This window comes from Alligator sinensis, unplaced genomic scaffold, assembly GCF_000455745.1.
Source record: "Alligator sinensis unplaced genomic scaffold, ASM45574v1 scaffold602_1, whole genome shotgun sequence".
Classification (NCBI taxonomy): Eukaryota; Metazoa; Chordata; order Crocodylia; family Alligatoridae; genus Alligator; species Alligator sinensis.
The window spans coordinates 2,778,112-2,793,295 of NW_005841976.1; the positions used below are offsets into that span (position 1 = coordinate 2,778,112).

At 41.4% G+C, this 15,184-nt stretch overlaps 1 protein-coding gene across 2 annotated transcripts in view; it reads right to left on the reverse strand.

The window, feature by feature from the left end:
* The window catches only part of LOC102387337 (N-acetylated-alpha-linked acidic dipeptidase 2), a 54,405-nt gene that overhangs the window by 12,280 nt on the left and 26,941 nt on the right, over positions 1-15,184 (reverse strand). For both annotated transcript variants that reach the window (XM_025200840.1, XM_014518708.2), the window contains exons 12-16: positions 12,052-12,119; positions 8,203-8,294; positions 6,684-6,774; positions 4,915-5,179; positions 378-459 (exon numbers count right to left, since the gene is read on the reverse strand). In XM_025200840.1, the coding sequence (XP_025056625.1) occupies positions 378-459; positions 4,915-5,179; positions 6,684-6,774; positions 8,203-8,294; positions 12,052-12,119 (598 nt within the window). The remainder of the gene's footprint in view (positions 1-377; positions 460-4,914; positions 5,180-6,683; positions 6,775-8,202; positions 8,295-12,051; positions 12,120-15,184) is intronic.

Consider the following 15,184-nt stretch of genomic DNA (forward strand, 5'->3'; position numbering starts at 1 on the left):
ACATTAGGTTGAGGGGACCTTTCATTACATAAAGCAAAATAGGAAAACTCCTTCTTCAGAAAAAAGGAAACATTTTTTAAAAATCTTGTTGAAGAAAGAGTATAATTTTTGTCATAGCTGAGTGCTTTTTACATTAAAAAAAATATTCATTTATCTAAGCGTTTATTAGCACTGATATCACAAAAGGTCTCCAGCTGTCACTGCTCATCAATGAGTGTTCACAAGAAACAAAGAACATGCCAAGGCTACAGTCCTGGAGCCCTCTCTCCGGCACAACTTATTCATTTCAACAGGGAGTTTTCTTTGATTAAGGCCAGGAGGGCTTGGCCCTAAGCAAACCATGGATATTATTTTGTCAAGACATATTTTTAACTTACTTTTTCAAGTCAACCTGCTCCAGCCTTCTGTGGAAGTCAGCAGCAGCCTTTGTGAAATTCCTCACAGCAGAAAAGAGAGGTTCTAGAAATAGAAAGAGCTCTTATACAGCAGCCTCCCACAGAGAGTCTGAAACAATAAATGTTTCACTTAATAGTGATTATTAGTCATTTAAAAAGATAAAGTGTTGCCTGGCCCAAGATTCTCAGCTTCCCTACTGCTTCTGGATCTGACTTGTTAAGGTTTGCAGTATCCTCTCATAATCTGAAAAGTGTTTTGACCATGCTAATAGCACCGAAGAAAAGTGGCCAGTAAAAATCCTACAGAAAGACATTAGAAATATTTCATTTATATGTGCTAAAAATTATTCCTGGGGGAGCCTCCTACCAAAAAGACAGCAGGTTGGAGAAGGCTGGGGATTTTAGCTTTAGATCAAATGCTGAGTTTACATGAAGAAGAGTGATGTCCACCAGCCTGTGCAAGGACTGAAGGATTTCCCTCTCGGTAGGTCTTGTCCACATGTCCAGATTTAGGACATGTCTACCCTGCACTCATGGGACTCAAACTGAGCCATGTGGCTCAGAAGATCTTGGTTGATGTAAAAATGTCTCTGTCAGGCATCTCCTACCAGTCCTTTATAGAGAAACGCAGGATCCTATGGTATAAAACCAAGTAAGAAGTCCAGTTCCCTGATGTAACTAGGTCCTATAATCTCTTTCATAACTTATCAAATTTCATCTTAAAACTAGTCAGGTTTCTGGCCCCAAGAATTCCTACCATTTCAGAATCACGCTCTGCTCATCATTAGAAATCATATTCTAATTTTCATCTTAAGTTTATTTATAGCCACTTACTTATTCCTCTCTACTTTAGCTTAATTTACTCTCTACTTTCCCCAATGTTTACCCTTCAAGTGCATTTAGAGAACTAAGTTCTCAGCCTGTTAGATGAGTCGGTCCTTGGCTGCATTTGTGTAGCTCTCTCTGGATGGGAGTTGTATATGCATCCAAGGACAGAGTTTAGCTCTTGTTGACATCACAGGCATGTTGTATCAACAGATTATGTTTCACATGCATTAGAAGAGGATTTAAGATGAAAAAGAAAGGTAATCTGAACATACAGGAGTGCATTTGTCACTGGAAATCCATATATGCCATTTTTTTTATCATGGATAACATAGGATGAGGTGTTTTTGGTAATCTCTGCAATCATGTGATTATGTAAAGTATCTTTTCCTCAGTGTTGCAGAGGAAGGTATGAAGTGTATACCCTATTTATAAGTGTTTTGAAACACCACAAAACAAAAAACCCCCACCCATTCCTATATTTATAAAGCCAACCCTATGACTTCCTGGAGCCAGACTTTCAATTTTTACACATTTGGCATTGGCAAATATTTTAAGCTTGTTAGACTGCTGTTTTACCGCTATGATTCTGCGTTATGGATAATAAAAGGGAACACTTCATGTCCTTATTGATGCATTGCACCCTCTCTGAACAATCTCAGGAATAATGTACAATTAGTCTTCCTTTTTTCCCCATTTATATTACCCCCTTTTCTGCTTTCTTGTTCCTTCCTCTCATGTACCCTCTAGAAGATTGCTATGATTCCAGCTACTTTAGTATAAGAGTAACAATAAAGCAAAAGTATAATATTAGAAGCTGATTTGGCTGCGAATTCAGAGAGCTACACGAATGATTAGAGGACTGGAAAAACATGGCCACAAGCAACAGCTTCAAGATGTCCTATGTATTTTGTTTATTAAAGAAGATTAAGAGATAATTTGGTCACATCTGTAAGTATCTACATGCAGCTGCAGAAATGAGTAAGCATGAAACTTTGATAACAGACAGGCCCTTCACTCTAGCCAAAAAAGATAGAAAGAGATCTTTTTGGCTGAACAGTATAACTGGGCAGGTTTAGACTAAAAACAATGTGCACATTTTTAGCACTGAGGATAATAGCCATTTGAGAGGTGCAGTTCTGGAATGGTATCCCTGGCAAAATAGGTTCAGAAAGAGCCTGGATTGCTTGTAAGTTCAAGGAAGAGATCATATGACAATAGTAATTAGAGGACATGAGGTGGCTCCGTGTATCTGACATTCCCGTGAGGGCAGCTGAAAAGAAACTTGACCTTCACGTGGGTTGTGGACACAGGCAGGGATGCTGGGGCTAAACAGCAGTGAGACTCCTTTCCCGTAACTGGCTGGCGAGTCTTGCTCATCCACTCAGGGTCAAACCAAACCAAACCAAACCAGTTCAAGAAGGAATTCAGCCCCTCAGTTCAAGTTAACAAGAACTGTTGGGGGTATTTTAGCCTTCCTCCATAATGAGAGACATCGTTCACTACCTAGAAACAGCTGCCCAGATTTTACTTACTAAGTTCTGCATCTACAATACCCTTGTCTCCACCATTCCCTTCCCGTGACATTGTACTGCATTTTCTCACATAAAACACTCACTTTCTCACCAAATCAGCAAGGAGAATTTGGGGGTATGCATCATATGCAAGATATATAGACCCTCATGGTTCTGGACATTTTTTGGTGGTAGTGGTGTCTCTGGGAGCCACAACAATTAATGCTGCTGCTGCCCAAATGCTGCCAAAGATCTAGATCTGCAGAGATCTCCCCAGCTGGAAGACCCAGCCCAGTACACCAGATTTAGCTGGCGCACACGGTTGGTCCATGGCTAGACCCTGCACACAGCCCTGGACCTGGCGCCATGGATTGGGCTGGCCTGTGGGGTTGGTCCATGGGCCCCATCCAGGCTGACAGCAGGCTCAGGAGCAAGCTTGGTTAAGGAACTGAGTAGCAGCAGCTGCTACCCACTTACTTAACCGTACTACAGAATAAGAGCTTTTTCCCCCCTTTATGCTGCCTTTCAAAAACAGGGTGCATGTTATATTCTAGGGTGTGCTATAGGTGAGAAAGTGTGGCATGTTATTTTTATCAGGGCTTTGTGACTGCTGAAAAATTGTTGTCTGCAAACACAGCGTACTAAACTTGAAGAAATCTCCCAGGTAACGTCTTATATTTCTAATGAACTATGGGCAGTAGTGGATTCTCCACTGTTGAAAAATTTAAAATAAAGATTGTTTGGCAAAATGGCATGTTGCAATACAACCAAGAATTCAATGAGAGAAGTCCTATAGCTTCTATCATGCAAGAAGTAAGGCTAAAAGACCATACTAGTCTCTTCTGGCATAATAATCCTTGAATTCCCCCCTCACCCCCCAGAGTCTTTTTTTCTACATTGATTTTTATCCCCCAAGAAATTGTGCCTTTTCAACATAATAAAGCATTTTTCCATATAAGATATGGGTATTAGAAAGAAGAAAATTGATCCGTTTTAAGCCATGTTAGTGTTATATTTCTATAACAACTCTATTGTTATGTTTGTCATATTTTAACTAGCTGTTACTATCTGCACTCCTGCAGGAGTCAGAGTCCAGTCCTGCCCCTCAGGGTCCAAAGGACATAAGACCCATAGGGCTGTGCAAAACAGCAGCTGTCTGTTTTAACAGAATATTGTTCTGTTTTGAATTTTGTTTCTAGTCGAAACAGCTGATCTGTTCCATCCCGTCGAAACAGTTTTGCTATTTTCCCCATAGGATATAATGGGGAAGGTCAAAACAGCCTATAACTTTGTCATTCTAACCTGATTTGGATGAAACTTGCTGGAATGGTAGCCCCTTCTAGGGGCATGAAGCTTGCTAAGTTTCAAGATGATAGGTGCAGGGAGTCTGGGGAAATTACACCCCAAACTCTTGAAAGCAAAACTCATGTCACGTGCACGTGTTAAGCCACAGCAGAGTCAAAACCACCAGCATGCTAGCCCCTGTGGAGGCCACAAAGCCTGCCAAATTTCAAGGAGGTAGGTGCAGGGGTTTGGGGGAAACTGTGCCTCAAGCTGCCGACCAGCAAAACTCGTGACATGGTGACACTGCATGTGTTCAGGCGCAGCAGGGTGACAGGCCTGCTGGCCCCGGCGGAGGCCATGAAGCCTGCCAGCTGTCAAGGAGATCAGTGCAGGGGGGTTCTGGGACCTGGCACCCCTAGCTGCTGACAGGCAAAACTCATGTCATGGGTGCTTGTGCAACTACTGCCTCTCATCAGGCAGCAGGGCTGAAGATCCCCCATCACCTGCCACCACAGACCTGGGTGTAATAATTGACCACAGTATGAACAAGAGCTGGCAGTGCAATGTTGTAGCTAGCAGGGCCAACAATACCCTGGCATGCATCAATTGGTCATGGTCTATGCCTGGGGCTCTTGGTTACTGCAAATAAGAGCAAGATATAAGACAATGGTATAATAGATATTTGGACAGCAATGTTTTAAGGCTGTGCTATAGAGTGGGAAATTTCTTGGGAAGATTTTAAAGAGTTAATTCTGGTGCAGGGGCACAACTGAAATGCAAAGGAACAGTTTGGCTATTTAGGGACAGAAACCCACCCCCCAATATTCCTTGCCTTGGTGCAATTCTAATTAAATTAGGACATCCAAGTGTTTGGAGACCACAGGGCTATTACTCACCAAATGACACTTCGTAAGTCTCCATCTGTTCTTCATGTTTTTTGGCCAAATTATAGATTCGCTTGGCATATTTTCTTAAGGCCTCTCCATAATCTTGACAGTTAAAAGGAATGACATGCGAGTCTGCAAGCTCATAGACTAGGCTGCCTCGTAACTGGGCAACAGCAAGCTGCTTCCTGAATGTGGGGTCATAAAATTTTTCTACTAGCTCAAAAGTCTCATAGACAGTGTGGTAGACTGGGTAATTGCTATACTTGTCTGCTTTCTGAAAGAGAGAAGGAAAAAAACAATCAAGCATGTGGGATGTTTAAATTCAAACTACCTGAGGGGTCAGACTAAAACTACCAGAGATCCCTTAGCTTCCACGTGAGAAAACACAAATTTCCAGATGTGTGACACACTCTCACTGATTTTGCGTGCAACTCTTACGGAACAAAACCAATCTGAATCCATGGAGTATTTCCCAACAGTGAGAGGGTATTGCATTTCTTCTTTTTATAGCTTATTTCTGGAATTATCTTGAGCTCTGAAAAGTCTGTGCATAGCACCCAAAAGAAAACCAGTCCAAGTGTCCGATCCATACATGTGTAGCCTCATTGGAATCCTGTGCAATTAGACTAATTGGCTGGTACACTTAGCTACATCCGTTCCCTCATTTCCTCTTCCTTACCTTGCAATGGAATATAATACTCCTATTCTTCATTCTTAACTTTCTCATACCTGCCACTGTTTCCAACTAAACGTCCTGTACATTGAATGGTCTTTCACTATTTATGTCATGTTGTCTTCTTTTTTTCCTTGAGATACTACTTATGTCCCAACCTGAAAAAGCCTCTGATGTTACCTCTTTTCTGTACCGACTGTATTAGTTCCCACTGCTATTGACCTTATAGCTATGCTTTTGAAATGCTGTGAACTCATCAGAACAGAAGACTAGATCACAAGGTCCATTTCTTTGTAATCACTTGCACTTCTCTACCCACTTTGAGTGTTAAAAGATACAGTTCAGGAACCCATCTTAGAAATCTGGAAATGTCTACACAAGATACAGAACGGCAAGCCCTTCACCCCCATCTTCACCTCTCCCCTCCCCAGGCATCAGACTTCCAGCCTTTTCTGTTCTATAATGGACCTTTTGCAAATATACAGAGCTCCACAATTATAAACCCTAAAACATGTTTATTGCAGAATTAGGCTTCGCTTAACCATCTTACCTTAATTTTTCATAAAAAAAAAATAAAAATGCAAGTTTAGCAGACATCTTAAACTATAGTTGGCCATAACATCATTGTAAGAGTTTTGCAAGAATTGTTAGCAAAACATTTTATAAACTGGGTTAAACATAAAACTACACTTTTTGGACAGTTGCCTTCCAAAAATAAAGGAAACATTGGACAAACCTTTCATTTAGCAAGGTCCTTTAGAAGGGTGATTTTTTACTAGTTAGATAAAACATGTTACTAGAGTTAAAAAAAAAAAAATATATATAAGAGGATTCTGATGAATGTTGGAATAATAGCTATGTCTAAAGACAGATAGTATAGACTACTCTGTGACCAAGTGGCTATCTAAATGTAAGTGTCTAAAATGCACACCTCATTATAATAGGTGAATTATTCTTCACATTTTTATTGCTTTGCAAAATTCCAACGTTGATCTTTTTACACGCGGAAAAAAATCTTTGAAACAGGTGTACAACTGTCAAGCAGATAACTTTTCAAAATAAAGCCACAAATTGGTTTTATTGTCAGGCAACTTAGAGGACTTACCCTATTCTTGGTATAACGGACTCTGCCAGATGCAATTCCCAATCGCTGGAAATAAGCTTCAAAATCACTGCCTGAGCCCAGTTTGTTGATTCTATGTGCAGCAAAAAAAGGTACCAAAATGAGACTACAGTCTGACTACATCTAAACTATGACTGAATATTTATGCAAAGGGCTAGTAGTAAAATTTCAAACCAACATGACTTTGGACAAAGTCATCACTGTAGAATACTTGGGAAAAGGAGGTGAGAGAGATAAATATCAGGGGATTCAAGCATTAAAAACCTCTTCAACACTCAAATAAATTGGGAGACTATCTACAAAGATGTATTTCCATACTCGTGGGAGATTACCATACAGTCAAAGCTGGGCAAAGAATTTCTACTGTGTAAAAGGCAGTTGCCTTTGTTACTTATAGGTGAACACCACCATCTACTGGATAGATATGGTAACATAACCAAAAATAAAAGTAGCATTCAATAATAATGGGGAGGGGCACGGGGGAGCAGACATAAAATTCTGGCTAAGGTTTTTATTATGAGCATACACATGCTTTTAGGAAAATAATCTGTGTGCATGTCAAAAATATTTAACATGCTTCTTAGCCAGTGGGGATTCACTGAAGCCAGTAAAGCTGCTGATCTACTTGGAAAGCAGCTCTTAAAAAGGTGAGAAATAACTTCACTAATTTACTGGGATTATTTATGAGAGCTGAGGCTTGAGGCTGGGCCCACAGGCTTGGGGCACTTGAGACAAGTAACGTTTGTTAAAACCCACTTGCCTTAATAGTATAATTATTTCCATTTCGTAATTAGGGACTTTCCTTTGCCAGTCAGGAGCACACAACTAACTGTATAATTTCCAAAAGGGATCTTTTAGAATTCAGCACTGTTTGCTCTAGGTCACCTTGTATATTTAAATATACAAAGGTGTTAGTCTTTTACAGTCAACTATATCTAAAAATATAGAGCCAGTACAAAAGCATTCAGACTTATTAAAAGGAACTGGATGGAGTAGTAGGTCAACTACTTGGCTATTCTAACCAACTTGATCATGTGTCAGTGCAGGAATTGGGCTAGACCAGGGGTGGCCAACCTCTGGCGCAGGCAGCTTGTGTGTGTGGCTTGCAGCTGACCGGGGATGGGGCAAGGGCCACAGGGGAGTACAAGGCTAATTTGTGGCATGGCTACAAAAAGGTTGGCCCCCACTGGACTAGAAGATCTCTTGAGTTCCATACAATTCCCTATACATCTATGACTACACTACAATTGTTTTCCAATGCATTTTATTAATAAGACCTCTAAGCATTCAGAGATTTAATTTTGGAATTGGCAGCGATGCTACCGGTGTGGCTTTATAAAGTGCTCTTAGATCATAGATATTGCTAGATGGTCATCTTCTACCAGAAAGTTTTGTATCCTAACTGTTGAAGATGTCCTTCAAACAAAACCCTGCAAAACATTTGAAATACCAAGGGAAGGAGGGATTGAAGGGAACACCTGTTACAGTTTAATAGACTTACCTGGGTTGATCATCATCATCTAGTGAGCGGTCCTTTTCAAGCCAGCTCTCATAGAGAGACTTGCTTTCATAGCCCTCATCAGGGCTTGAGATCTGGAGAGGCAAAGCACATGCTCTTATTAAAAATGCCTCACTTTCTAATTTAGGTTTAGAGATGTAAAGTGCTAATTGATATACTCCTTCACCTAAAATCACAGGCACACATGTGACCTTATATGTGTTATTTACAATGCATAGACCCCAATTATGGGCTGCATCCCAGATCCACTTGGAACGGGTGGAGAATGGCAAAGTCATTGACACCAGTTCAGTGCTGGGACCAGTTGGGATCCTCCGATTTGTATCTAGTCCCCATGGTCCCAAGAGACTGCTCTGACACCCAGAAATTCCCCAGCCTCACCCTCTTCCCATTAGGAATATCCTCCATGCCAGAGACTGGAAACAGACAGTCCCAGTCTACTCAAGGTACTGCTGACGCAGGGGAAATACTTCACAGTCAGCCTAAGACTGCATTATGGCTGCTTTGTGCAAGATGAAGAACTGTACTGCAGGGCAGGATCTGAGTCATAAAAATAATTATTTATATTACAGCGGCATCTAGAGTTTCAAGCCCTGTTACACAGTGAATTGCACATGCATTTAGTGATAAATAATCGTTACCTCAAGGAAATTGCAAATCACAAACACAGGTAGACAAGGTAAGGATCATACAGATGGGGACAGGCTGAGATCAGATAAAATGACTTGCCCACGGTTATTAGGAGAACTGTGGCTCAGCTGCACATCAAATCTAGATCTCCTGACCCAGGAACCCAAGCACTGGCCTTCCTTCTTTAAGGATTATAACGGCAGATAAGTGGGGTTCTTTAAAAAGGTCTCTAAAATTACACTGATTTGACGAGAGAGAGAGAGAGAGAGAGAGAGAGAGAGAGAACCACATGAAAGTGCCCCATGAACAAATTTGCTTGATAAACCATTACAAAAATAAGGTATAGGTTCACTTTCAGTATTGAAAATATATTGGAAATTTTTAAGGTTTTGACCTCTGAGATTAGGTCTGCAGCTAGCAGAAACAACAATTTTCTGAAGCGACTGCCTGCCAGCTGTCATTTCCAGGGCACTTTGGTCAGACTTTAGGGCTAAATTGAAAATGACATATTAATAAGGGGAAGCTGAACTTTGACATCATGGAGTAAAATACTCTGTGCCCTTGTATAGACTTTATCCCGATTATGTGGGCCAAGCTATTATCAGATGATATAAAAACTATTTGCTCTCTTCTTCACCTAACAAGCCTTACAAGACTCTTGTTACCTGCAATGGCTTAGATCCAGTCCTAGGACTGAGCGAGCTCCCCCCAGACTTTGGGGATCTGCATAGCGCACATACAGTTTTGCAAGTATAAACACATGATAAAACATGACAAACAGGACGGAAGTGATTAATGCTGCATTAAAGCAAGTGCTACCATGTGGCTATGTAGTTATTCCAGCCTTGCAATGGGAAAAAGGCCAAAGAAGGTGCAAGTAGCTAAGCATCTCAATTCAGGATCATGATTAAGCTTATGTCTCCTCTGAAGTCACCTCTGCAATCAGGCAATGCAGTTATACGATTTCAAAACCTCATAAGACATCTTGAGCCCTGTTTCTGTTCAGGACTATGCTTAGCACAAACTTACTTTGACACCTACATATAGCCTCCATTCACATTTGCATTAAAATGCAACCGTCTCCTTGCCCTGCTGTTTCCCCACAGGTGAAATTCAACCCTATGCATATGGCTAATAATACTTCGAACATATCAATGCCCTGTCTCAAAGGATAAAATGGGACTGGATCTTGTATTGTCTTTCTCCATAGGTGGACTCTCAACATATGCTGGGAACTGCTACAATCTTAAAGAGAGTAGTATAACTTAGCTGCTTCAGAGGCATCACTATATCAAGCATGAACATCCTTTTGTCCAAAAACCTATGAGTTCTTGACATTGTCCATGTATGTTGAGATAAAGCAAGAAGCAGCAGACTGCTATAAGGAAAAAACTGTAGCACTAGCCTTTAGGTCCCCCCCCTCCAAAGAAGACAGCAGAGTAGGAAAAAAAAAAAAATTAAGAACATGTCCTCTGAATGAAGACAGAGACTCAGAAAATGCTACCACTATTTTTCGATGCATGAGAAAGAAAAACAGAGTTACAGCTTTGTCTTTTTTTGTCTGCAAACTAATGAAATAAAAACCAGATTGTTCCAAAATCAACTTCAAATAACTTGGAGACTGCAGGCTTCTCAGTGACAGCTCTTTACAATATACCTACCTCTATGTGATAAATGAACCACTGGAAAATATGAATGAATGCAATGTACTTCTGGGAATTCACTGACAAGAAAAGGGTATTCCATTACTGAGTGCTTATGGGGACATCCATTGTTCTGTATTACATTTCTGTAGCATTCAAATGCTTAACATCAGCACAGGGCCTAGATATGTTTGTGTCTTTCAAATATCTGGTATTTTGATGGGAATTGTCTATCTAAAGGCTTCCAACACAGTCCACACATGGCTTTCTCAAAAGAAAGGGAGCAGACTTTGGGCAAGGCAGAATTATCATTACATGGACAATTAGTTGAATGACTGCAAGCAAAGAGTACTATAAATGAATCAGACCAACACGAGATCTCCAGTGTGGTTCCAAAGGAATCTGCTCTGGGTACAGTGCTATTTTAGATTTTAATTAACAAGATTGATACAGAGATAAAGAATATACTGGTCTAATTTTCAGATGATAAAAATTCACAAGGGTTGCAAACCCTTTCAAGAGACAGGAGTAAGCCTTGAAGGGATGTTGATGAATTGGAGGACTAGGCTGTAAAAAATAAATAAAAAAAATTCACCACAAACAAGTGTAAAGTGCTACACACCAAATGCACAAACACAGAATAGTGGATAATTAGCTTGGCACTAGAACTGTCTGGGGTGATAGTGAATCACAAATTCAACGTAAGTCAGCAGTGTGATGTTGTTACATGTTAACAGAAGTATTCAGGACACAGGAAGTGACAGCACCAGTTTAGACGTCATTGGTCAGGTTTTGGGTTGAGCACTGTGTGCAGTTCTGCTTTTTAAGAGGGAGGTGGAGAAGCTGAATACAGAGGTGGGAAATGAAAATGATAAAAGGGGTTGAAGAACAAGTTGTACAAGAAGTGGCTGAAGGAATTAGGTATGTTTAGTTTGGATGAGAAGAAAATTAAGCGGCAACATGGCAACAGTTTAAAAACATTTCAAATACTTGAAAGGATCATAAAGAAGGATGAAAATAGTTGTCATCCTTTGTTAGATAGAGCAGGACATGAGGGCATGAATTTAAGCTGCATCAAAAATAGGTTTAGTTCAAATCTCAGGGATAACTTCCCAATAGCAAGAGTGGTAGGACAATAATACATGCTACCTAGAGACTGAGGAATCTCTTTCATTTGAGGTATTCAAAAGAGGCTGGATAGCCATCTGTCTGGCATGGCTCAGGAACAGCAAATTCTCCATGTGTGCAGGAAGTCGGCTGGATGAAGAGCCTGAGAATTCCTTCCAATTCTCTGCTTCTAAATGGAGGTGTCCAACTTTGGGTTTTAGGCAGAGGGGGGTCCCCCTTTTGCACACAATTCTCCTAGGGAAATGTCTTTGAGTTGAAAAAAAGACAGGAATGCAAGAAGGAGGGAGTAACAATGATAAGGGGAGGAGATGAAGAAATAAACACCCTGAAAATGCTGCATAACATGTCTAACATAAAGGAGTTCATCATACACTTGAGTATTATGTCAGTTATGAGAAAGGCATATACAGTAAACACTTCAGTTTTGTACCTCTTTTGTCAGATTATACACCAATTGGTAGAGGAGAGGGGTGCAGTCAGCTCTTAAAGTGTAATTGCCTGAAAACCAAAAACAGAAAAAGAAATATTTTTTCAAGCAGTATTATCTGCCCCCTAAGGGACAGATCCCTACTGTTCTTACTTGGGCAAAGCTCTCCAAGGGGAGATCCTCTACAGGGAAATTTGGCCAAGCAAGGACTGCAGATTTTGGCTCAAAATGCACACAAATACAAAGCATTTAGAGTCAGATTACAGAAAGCAATGCTTCTAAACCTAATGCATTTGCATCATAGATTATAAAACACAACTGCATAAAATTTAAACCCTTAGGAGTTCCTAAGATTAGAAAACTATTCTTCCTGTCCCATGAACACAAAATTCCTTCCCCAGCCCCATTCTTTCCTGAAGCCTGTGAAAAAGGATGGACTTTTCAATATACAAATGTGGCAGGCAGGGAACATTATTATTTATTAGTATTAGCAAATCTATACTGGATGGGGAAGGAAGACAGCAAGTTCCAGAGGGAGCTGCGCAGAACAATCCTTCCAACTGCTTCTTCTTTCCTGTAAAGTGCAGGCATCTGCCCTGAGTGTCTTTGTTGACTGCAAGTATAGCGATCAGTCAGTGGAAATAAGCTTTTGTGTCAGAACGTTATCACGTCTACACATGCATTTGATCTGGCCTAAATTTACTCTGGTGTAAACTAATCTGGAGTAAGTGCTTTCAGGCAGGTGTCTACACATATGGGGATTAGGGAACAGATTTGCTGCTCTTTGTACCAAGTTTCCTGTAGCTCTGCAATGGGCCCCTGCCACCACCGGGGGGGGGGTGTGGAAAAGAGGAGGGGGCCTAGACCCACCCTGGGTTCTAGCCCAGGGGCTGGCAGGGAGCACCAGAAAGAGCTGCAGGGGTGAGGCAGGTCCCAGCCCCCTGCCCCAATCCATCAGTGGGGCAGCTACCAGCTAGCTCACTGCTAGCTGTCCCACCAGCAGATCGGGAAAGGGGCCTGGGACTTACCCACCCCTGTAGCTCTTTCTAAGCCCTGTGCATCAATCACCCAATCAGGACATGGGGCTGGGACCTGTCCCTGACCAGGACAGTTCACAGCCCCCACCCTGCATGCTGGGCAGAGGCTGGGCAACTTGTTTCCTGCTCTGCTCCGTGATCCTGGAGCTGGGGGTGGGGAACAGGTTGTGGAGCTTGTTCCCTGCCCTACTCTGTGAGTGCAGAGTTGAGTGGAGAACAAACTCCCTAGTGCTCGTGGAGCGAGGTGGGGAACAGGCTCCCCTGCCAGCAGGGAGCTCCCAGCACCAGTTCTGCTACCTTGGAGTTGGTGCTGGGAGACTCATCTCTCACCGTCCCCCTCCCCAATCATGATCTCGGAGCAGGGGGTTAAGAGCTCTCTGCTGTCAGGGCAGGGGGACAGCTGCCTGCTGCTAGGGCAGGCTCTGCCACAATAGCCTGGACTTGAACCATCTCCCACCCCCTCGTGGATGGCTGACCAGGAGCAGATTTTGCTCCTGATTAGGCACCTACATGAGCACTACTGCACCATTACTAATCTTGAGTAAATCTGCTACCTGCATTTTCAGGTAGCAAATTTACTCAGGATTAGGGAGGTCTATTGCATAGTAAATGTGCATATGTAGACCCACATGCTTACTTCACAGTAAACTATGCTACTGTGCAGTTAAGCATCCATGTAGATGTGCCCATCGAGGCAGCGTTCTTAGTGCAACGAACAGGCAGCCTATATAGACAATGCACCTACAAGTAGAACCACACACGAATAAGCAGATAGCGGCTCCTTCCTGCATTTGCACCAACCAGAAGCTTATTTAAGGCATCATTTAACTCAGTGAAGTTACTCAGTATTCAAATGACAGAGTTATAATTATGGGAGCAAAGGCTACATTCAAAAGAAACTGTCATCATCTCCGAGCCAGACAAGGAAGTACAAGTCTTTCTAGAGACTCCAATAATATCCTGTGACTGTTAACTCTGATAACAAACTGTGGTCTCAAGGGAGAAACAACAGCTTTCACATATCTGATAGGCTGTTTTGTTAAAGTTGTTAATAGATTTTGGTATCACTTTAGACCGGTGCTGAACAGACAGAATTTGAACTCCCAATAAAACTAAACTGACAGCTATAACAATGTAATAAGTTAAAAAAAAAAAGGAAAAGGAAAAGCCCCTCTGGATTACATTACTAGCATGTCCAACATTTATTGTTTTAGGAATTAGAAATTACACACATGACCATGCTCAAACAGTTTAATTTTAATTGTGGATTTTGTTTTTTTAAATCAGATAATTTACCATTTTTATCAGAGAATTTGTAATTTTTAAATCAGAGAAAACCAGGATCCCTGATATGATTAAGCAGCAAATTGATCTTGCAACATCATGTTGTCTCCAAAATCAACCGAAAAGATTTGTTCCAACACGTGCTGAGAATGTGGAGCAGGAATAAAGTTATTATTTCATTTGTGAGAGATTCCTTGGTCATAAAATACTGCTTTTCTTTTCTCACAGACTGCATAATTGAAGGAAGAGCTCTATTATCTTCTTTATACTTAATTCCAACTGAGAATGTAGAAAGCAATTTTACTTCTAATTTCCCCCCACTCATTCTTTGATGAAGATCATTCAGAGAAAGCAGGTTAACATTAAATTCCTGACCTGTTACAAATTCCTTAAAACTACTCAACTCCTCCATTCACAGGAAGCAAGACAGAGAAACTGGTTTTACATGGCTGAGACACAGATCAGATCTAGCATGCTCCCCCTCAGACTCACTGTTACTGCAGCCCAGAGATGCACACCACACAGCTCATCAGGGCAGTCTCAATAGCCCATGATACATCCTTATTAAACCTCTTTATTACATAAAAAATATTTGAAAAGCCAAACAACAAGTCTTTTGCCCTCAGGGCACAGTGGTTTGTTAATTTGTAAGTGCCCCTGTGTATACAGTCCAGTTTCTGGCTTGCAAATGCTCTGGGGGCTTGCATCCAAGTCACAGCAGATCCTTCTAGCAGCAGCTCATCCCCTAATAGATCTTGACTTGCGCACCCTTGCTTCTAAGAAGTAGCTAGAGTCAGTGAACATTAGCCCATGAT